Source organism: Rosa rugosa, chromosome 1 (genome assembly GCF_958449725.1).
Source record: "Rosa rugosa chromosome 1, drRosRugo1.1, whole genome shotgun sequence".
Taxonomy (NCBI): domain Eukaryota; kingdom Viridiplantae; phylum Streptophyta; class Magnoliopsida; order Rosales; family Rosaceae; genus Rosa; species Rosa rugosa.
In genome coordinates this window covers 8,757,836-8,765,768 of record NC_084820.1, presented here as the reverse complement: position 1 = coordinate 8,765,768, position 7,933 = coordinate 8,757,836, and the positions used below count along the sequence as shown (strand labels likewise).

The 7,933-nt window shown below is 37.8% G+C and overlaps 2 protein-coding genes across 2 annotated transcripts; one reads left to right on the top strand and one right to left on the bottom strand.

Annotated features, from left to right (window-relative positions):
• Window positions 1–1,863: 1,863 nt before the first annotated feature.
• On the top strand, window positions 1,864–6,012 carry LOC133714959 (subtilisin-like serine-protease S). The gene is made up of 11 exons (XM_062141247.1): window positions 1,864–2,293; window positions 2,391–2,485; window positions 2,601–2,698; window positions 2,778–2,936; window positions 3,185–3,296; window positions 3,389–3,917; window positions 4,007–4,101; window positions 4,191–4,433; window positions 4,517–4,631; window positions 4,760–4,946; window positions 5,141–6,012. The coding sequence occupies exons 1-11, from the start codon at window positions 2,198–2,200 to the stop codon at window positions 5,701–5,703; spliced, it is 2,292 nt and encodes a 763-aa protein (XP_061997231.1). The 5' UTR covers window positions 1,864–2,197; the 3' UTR covers window positions 5,704–6,012.
• A 128-nt stretch (window positions 6,013–6,140) lies between these two features.
• LOC133714968 (uncharacterized) lies at window positions 6,141–7,461 on the bottom strand. The gene is made up of 2 exons (XM_062141259.1): window positions 7,288–7,461; window positions 6,141–6,797 (listed from the first exon to the last, which is right to left on the bottom strand). Exon 2 carries the CDS (start codon window positions 6,783–6,785, stop codon window positions 6,339–6,341), a length of 447 nt encoding a protein of 148 aa, XP_061997243.1. The 5' UTR covers window positions 6,786–6,797; window positions 7,288–7,461; the 3' UTR covers window positions 6,141–6,338.
• Window positions 7,462–7,933: the final 472 nt, after the last annotated feature.

Below are 7,933 nucleotides of genomic sequence, written 5' to 3'. Positions count from 1 at the left end.
ACTTGGTGATCGAATGTGCAACCTCACTACAAGAACGAAATATATAAACAAGAAGATACTCATATTTGTTTAAGACTTTAAGTAATAGACGTTATTATATAATGTAAGGCATCGACAATCGTGATTTTTGTAAAAATTTTAAATAACACTTCATGATAATAAAAGAAAAAGTTGTAGTGACATGAGTACATATTTTGTTTTGTTTGTAGAAGCCATGTTATCTAAATTCATCATATTGTACTATGACTCTTAACCTAAATGATAAACTAGTACGCCATTAGATATGGGTCACATGGATAAGCACCTATTGTTTGGATTGTGATATCACGTGATTCCAACAAAGCAAAGTGATATCACAATAGCATGGTACCACTAGTTTTTCTATATGAACAATAGAAGGTGATGTGAATGTGATATGTTGTTTAATGGTTTGAGCATGATTCTTGGAAGAATTTGGACCTATATACAATTCACAGCTAATTGCCTACTCATTCCAAATACTTTTGTCTTCTACAAAACTAGGCTCTAAATATATTTGGGGAAATCTAATGCATTTTTCCCTTTTTTTTTTGAGGTACTCGGTCTCTGTTTTTGTAGCAAGAAATGACACGTTTACTTACTTGGAATGGAAATAATCATGAATCGGAGACAACTGGAATGGGAGAAGAAAGGAATCGGTATTGATTCCGGAGGAGTTGATTCCTAAACCCATCTCCCCCCTTCGTAATCAAATTCCTGAGTATTCAGGAATCGATTCCTTATAAGGAGGTGAGACCTACACTCATTCCGATTCCTTCATGTGTTAGTAAATGCATGAATACTTTTACCTGGAATCATTCTAATTCCTTTATGTGTTAGTAAACGCAAGAATAAAATTACCCCGTAATCATTCACTCCCATTTCAAGTAAGTAAACACGCCCTTCATACAATGAGCATTGCATAATATGCACATTGTGCAATTTTGAAGTATCATTTCGTTGTCAAATTGATAGTAATTAAGGTCCATATGGATTTGCATTCATAACTACAGAGAAGAAATTGCCAAACAAATCCTATGTGGGGTGAATAATTCATTATTGCAGAGCAGCTGTATAAACATAAACTCACGGATGGCAAAATTGTAGAGAGGAAATCATTATGAATGCGGTGGTGATTAAGAAGTTGGTAATGGGTTATGATGATGACGAGGTAGAGCTCACTATCATGACTTGTCAGATTTGATACTTTGATGGAATGCCATTATTTCCATTTTCATCTGTTGGATCATGTTGAGATAGTAAGAAAAAGAATCACGTTTGCTATCATTCTCTCCAGGGTTTGTTGGGTTTTGCCGTCATCCCATGAAATAAGAATGAGAAACCCAGTAAGGCTCATGAATTATTAGAGTATGTGTCAGATTCTAATGTACAACCTAACATATCTTTAAAATACTAAAATTGATATTCAAACTTTACGTTTATTCTCAACCCCTTGCGAAATAAAATTGAATTGAGTATCAAGCAAGTATCAAAACTCAACCATTTATTCATCCGAATATGATTGCTTTGTATCTCCCTAATTTGGATTAGGTTACTACATTGCTGATATTGAACCCAACAAAGAAAGGGGACTTCTTTGCTAATCAAATGATAGACATAATATTAGGTGAGTGTCCGGTAGCTAACTAGCTATGATTAACTACATGAAAGTAAATGCAACTATAGTCACTTGGTAAAGTTAAACTGATCATGATAATAAGGTGCTTTGTTGCTTCAGTGCTGCACTCTCACTGTTCTATAGCTGTTGAAACCCAAAGATCACTTTTTTAACGGTCTCAAGGCTCAGGCTTTACTTTTAAGCCTGGTTTCTTTGGGTGAGAGTAGTGGAGAGACACGTTGGGTTTGGTTTGCTCCAAAAGCAAATAAAAATCTCTCTCTCTCTCTCAGTCTCCCACCCCTTCACCCACTCACCATTCTTGTCTTCACGTTTCATCATATCATCGGCGTCAGTGTCTCTTTTTTGGCTTTGTGTCACATTTTCTCCCTGAGCCATTTTACCTATACACATTACACACACACACCTCAAGTAACAAAAGCACAGACCTTTCCTCTCTCTATATATAAAAAACCCCATCTCCTACCTCTTTTATCCAAACTGTTTTGGTCCAATACATATTATACTTATCGCTTTTGAGAAAGGTTGGGACACTTGAAAAAAATGGCTTCTTTTTGTTCTGCTTGGAGAAGAAGCAGTCTTCTTTTCATGTTGCTTTGTGTTCTTGTTGCTCAGATTAGCACTTGTTTTTCATCCAAGGTAATTATTATGATTCTGGACTTGGTTGTTTTCTGGGTTTTTTTTTTGGTTCTGTTCTGGTGGTTTCTGGGTTTAAGTTCTTGTGCTGGGGTTTTAGGTGTATGTGGTTTATATGGGAAGCAAAAATGGTGAAGACCCAGATGAGATTCTGGCGCAAAACCATCAAATACTTGCTTCTGTTCACACAGGAAGGTCAGTCTTTGCTATAGTTCTTCATTCAAAAGCAAAGGTGCTTAACTTTTTCTCTCTTGGCTTTTCTGGTCCATCTCTGATTGTATTGGGAATTGTCATTAATGGTGTTGAACAGCATAGAGGAAGCTCAAGCATCTCACATTCATAGTTACCGACATGGTTTTAAAGGCTTTGCTGCCAGGTTGACTGATCAGCAAGCTTTCCAAATTTCAAGTAAGTTCCTCAATCCATTTCCGGGAATTATAATTTAAACAGGTCCATGGATTTGTGAATAACCATTGAACTTTGACAGAGATGCCTGGAGTTGTTTCGGTTTTTCCCAACTCGAAAAGGAGTTTGCACACCACTCATTCTTGGGATTTCATGGGTCTTTTGGGTGAACAGACCTTGGAGGTTTCCGGCTTTAACATCAAGAATCAAGTAAATGTCATTGTCGGTTTCATTGATACTGGTAAGCACTAATCACTCAAACTGTACTTTGCTCTTTCTTTGGGGGATTTGTATTATACTATTAAGGTATAAAACATGCCACGAGTTGTTGTTATCTGTATTCACATGAACATGCCATAATTTGTTGCTTTATGTATGCTTGAACATGTGCTTGCCTCTGGTGTTTTGTTATGGACTGTTTATTACATTAATGATTAAAGGGAAAAAGATATTGCTTTCTCAATTGTGTTGACCGCCTAATCAATGCAGGAATTTGGCCTGAATCTCCAAGTTTTAATGATGACAAAATGCCTCCAGTGCCAGCTAGATGGAAGGGGGTTTGTCAATCAGGAGAGGCATTCAATGCTTCAACTTGCAACAGGTTCCCATCATGGCTTTGTATTGAGTGTTTAGATTGTTTGAACAAAAATTATTGACTGGTAATCTCAAACTGATTATAACTTTTTTCAATAGAAAAGTGATTGGGGCTAGATACTATAAGTCCGGTTATGAAGCCGAGGAAGATTCAGCGGACACAGTGGCATTCAGTTCTCCAAGGGACAGTGCCGGTCATGGCAGCCACACAGCCTCTATAGCTGCTGGTCGTTATGTGTCAAACATGACTTATAAGGGATTGGCATCTGGAGGAGCTAGAGGAGGTGCACCAATGGCTAGGATTGCAGTATACAAAACTTGTTGGGACACTGGTTGTTATGACGTAGACTTACTAGCAGCTTTTGATGATGCAATTAGAGATGGGGTTCACATTCTGTCTCTGTCTCTCGGGCCTGATGCTCCTCAGGGAGACTATTTTATTGATGCCATTTCTGTGGGGTCATTCCATGCTGCTAGGCATGGAATTTTAGTGGTTGCTTCTGCTGGAAATGAAGGAAACCCGGGTTCTGTAACAAATCTCGCCCCATGGATGATTACTGTTGCTGCAAGTTCAACGGATAGGGATTTCACTTCTGATATCGTTCTTGGAAATGGTGTTAATGTCACGGTAATGCTCTCTACTTCTTTCTGTTGGAGAGATTGGTTCATGATTTTGTGACTTTTGCCGAGCCTTATAAGTTCTCAATAATTGATTAGGGTGAAAGCCTCAGTGTCTTTGGAATGAAAGCCTCAGCAAGCATCATTTCCGCCTCTGAAGCCTTTGCAGGGTACTTCACTCCATATCAATCCAGGTGAATCAAAAGGTACTTGGAACTGAGTCCTATTTAGATGTCATTACATAGAGAAACCTTAATTAACTCTACTCCCTTTTTACCTGCAGTTATTGTTTAGAAAGTTCCTTGAACAAGACCAAGGCCAGAGGGAAGGTTCTGGTCTGTCGTCATGCTGAGAGTTCAACAGAGTCGAAGCTTGCAAAAAGTGTTGTAGTTAAAGAAGCTGGTGGTGTCGGGATGGTTCTTATCGATGAGGCAGATATGGATGTTGCCGTCCCATTTGTTATCCCTTCAGCAATCATTAGACGGAGGATAGGAAAACATCTTCTATCTTACATTAATCGCACACGGTTAGTTTTGAAAATTAAGCATGACATCCGAGTTTGCAGTGTTTTAGTTTTTGTGTTTAACTGATTTGGACCACTGTGCACAGCCAACCAATGTCGAGAATTCTCCCTGCAAAGACTACACTGGGATTGAAACCTGCACCTCATGTTACAGCATTTTCTGCAAAAGGTCCCAATGCTTTGACCCCAGAAATTTTGAAGGTAAACTTTATCTAATGATCAGATGCCACAATGTGCTTTCTGGGTTTTCTAATTTGTTAGTTCCACATTTTTATGCTCCACCTTTATAATTGATATAAAAAAACTTTTGTGTTATTCTGCTGTTGTAGCCTGATATCACAGCTCCTGGACTGAACATTCTTGCATCTTGGTCTCCAGCAGTAGCTGGTAAGCAGTTCAACATTTTTTCTGGTACATCCATGGCTTGCCCGCATGTAACAGGAATTGCCGCCTTGATAAAAGCCGTTCATCCTTCATGGTCCCCAGCAGCTATTAGATCGGCAATCATGACTACTGGTAAAATTACCAAGTCTAAAGGCTAAAGTTAACATAAAAAAATTTATTCTGGTTTCTCAAACATGTTTAGTTCTCGTGAGTTCTAGAAGATTTTTTGGTCACTTGTATATATTATTCCTGATCTGATGAAGTTTTCGAATCAGTAGTTTTTCGCCCTATCTTGTATTTAAGTCTGACAACAAATGAACATACAGCTACTCTTCTGGACAAGAAGCACAAGCCAATTACAGTGGACCCTGAAGGCAAAAAGGGTAATGCATTTGATTATGGCTCAGGCTTCCTGAACCCAACAAGAGCACTTGATCCAGGTCTTATCTTTGACGCACAGCCAGCAGATTATGTATCATTCCTTTGTTCAGTTGGATATGATGAGAAGTCATTGCATCAAATCACACTAGACAACAGTACATGTGCTCAGTCATTCAGAACAGCATCTGACCTTAACTATCCATCTATCACTGTACCAAATCTCGAAGGGAACATCTCAGTAACTAGAACAGTGACCAACGTCGGGAAGCCAAAGAATATCTATAAAGCTGCTGTGTCCTCACCCAAAGGAATCAATGTTACTGTTATCCCAAATCGACTAGTCTTCACCAGCCTCGGTCAGAAGCTAAGCTTTACTGTGAATTTCAAGGTGGTTGCTCCATCGAAGGGATATACATTTGGGTTCTTGTCATGGATGAGTGGAAGATCGAGGGTTACCAGTCCTCTCGTTGTCCAAGTTGCGCATTCAAACTCAGGGCTGATGAGATAACAGCCCATGGAAAAGTTCAGTTAGCTTTAGGACATTGATATCCTAGTCCTTACAGATACTAAAACCTTACACAGTAAGATGCCAATGCAGAACCAAGTGAAGATTAGTATTCCAAGTTGCCTATAGTTTAAAAGCTTGGAGATTGATTTATTACCAGATTATTTGTTTTTTCTTTGGCCGATATGAGCAAAATTAAAGAAAGTTTATTTTTGTTAGTTTCCTGCTTAAGTGGCAAGTGGTTTAAGTTTTATGTATATCACTAAACTTTGATAAGTTATAAAGTTTGATGAACCTGTGTAGTTTGTGCCTTGCTTGTTTCTTCCTTCTCATTTTTCTTTGCTTTGCTTTTTGAAGCATATAGCTCCATATGTGTATGCTTGTGAATAAATCCAATCTGACAGAAAAAAAAAAAAAAAAAAATTAACATTTGGCACCAATGGGCAACAACCAAATATTGAATCAAACATTAGACCTGAAAAACTAATGAAGCAGTCAAATACATATACCGAGTTACTAAAGGAACTGGATACAATCTTTTTGAAGTTTTAACAATAATCATTCCCTAATCTTTGAGACCTTATATCATATTATACAATTGTGCAGATTAATCAAACAAACTGGTACAAAGAAATAAACTAGGATGAATGCAACCCCTGGGGGTGCAACTCTGAAGGATCAACGAGGCCTTCTAACACAACAAGCTCATCCAAGAGTGCAAACTTCTCCTCCTCAAGGGTCTTAACCTCATCTTCAACCTCTCGTAGATCTTTCCCCACTGCAAAGCTCTCTTCCTCCATCATCAAGTACTTAAGCCTTAGCTCACGGTAGTTGCTTCCAGACGAAGATGAATCAGGCAGCGAATTTGAGTTTGACCTCTCTGGTTGCTGGACCATTGGGGAAACTTCCCTCTTCAAGTTCCTTTTGGATGGTTTGTTCCCACCAGCTTTTAGAGGAAGAGAAGGAGCCCCATTCACATCATTCCCTTGTACCTGAAACAAGGGGCCTTTCTGGGCAGAGACTTTCTTCTTCCGTGACTTGGGAATCGAAAATTCATCCGAAAGGGGAATCTTTGAATCCTGCATTTTCACCGGATGCTGCAATGCAGAGCACAGGCATTAGAAATCACAGCAAACTTTACCATTGGTTCCCAAAAACCACCTTACCATAGTTCAGTTCAATGCATAGTTCATCTATAACTGAAATTTGGAGTGCCAAAGTTTTCAACTTTCGAGTCAAATAGCTAATAAAATAATAATGGGCTCTGAGAAATTCCAAAATTTGATACATGTATCAAAACCCAAATACCAAATACCAGTTGTGCACAAACCCAATGCTATTAAGACATTAATCTTCATGCAACAAGAAACTTCATACATAAAAGCCTCAATCTTTCCTCCGGAAGCAAAAATCCCACAAAATTGAATCATGAAAGAAGGTAGATTAGCCATGTAATGAACCCTAGACATCCAATTTCACCAACTATTTACCGTAAATTGGGAATTCAAATTCAAATTGGTTTATAGCAGCACAAAAGTGATTGATGGAAGAACTGAAAATTTGGGGGTGAAGGAGGCAAGTACATACCTGAAGCTGAACCGCTGAAGATTGGGGCTTTTGGGCAGAGCTTCGCTGTTTTTGATGCGCTTGCGTTTGGGTTTCTTCTGTTTATATGTGTTTTTGTTTTAATGCTATCAAAGACAGACGTTTGGTGGTCACCATGATTATGGAAAAGTTTTCCAACTTGATTTGAAACTAACGAGTCCAGTCACTGCCCCATCAATTTTTCATTCAACTCCTCTTTTATAACTTCATTGCCTATGATAATTTCATTCTCTGAAAATTGATTATTCTTTGGTTATTTCAATATAAATTTTACCAAAAAATAAAAATAAAACAATAATTAAAGACTACGATTTTCCAACAGAAACAAAAAAAGCACTTGTACAATTTGATCCAATGATATAAGTCTTCTTTTTGTAATTAAGTGGGAAGTAAACAATAATCGAAAAATATATAATATGAACAAATTTCATATATGTGTTTGGTACTGGGTCATGTAATTAGTAGAAGATTTTGATAATGATTATTTGAGTGATTGAGTCATTTAACATGAGACATGTATTATTTCAAAAAAAAAAAAAAAAACATGAGACATATTTTTTAATTTTTTTCTAGAATGGTTCTATTCAAACCTCCTATATAGTATTTGGACCTCCAACCATATTTTTAC

Coding starts and splice junctions, on each gene's coding strand:
- LOC133714959 (XM_062141247.1), top strand. CDS start 2,198: ATGGCTTCTTTTTGTTCTGCTTGGAGAAGAAGCAGTCTTCTTTTCATG. Junction 2,294..2,390: donor GCACTTGTTTTTCATCCAAG/GTAATTATTATG, acceptor CTGGGGTTTTAG/GTGTATGTGGTTTATATGGG. Junction 4,434..4,516: donor TCTTACATTAATCGCACACG/GTTAGTTTTGAA, acceptor CACTGTGCACAG/CCAACCAATGTCGAGAATTC.
- LOC133714968 (XM_062141259.1), bottom strand. CDS start 6,785: ATGCAGGATTCAAAGATTCCCCTTTCGGATGAATTTTCGATTCCCAAG.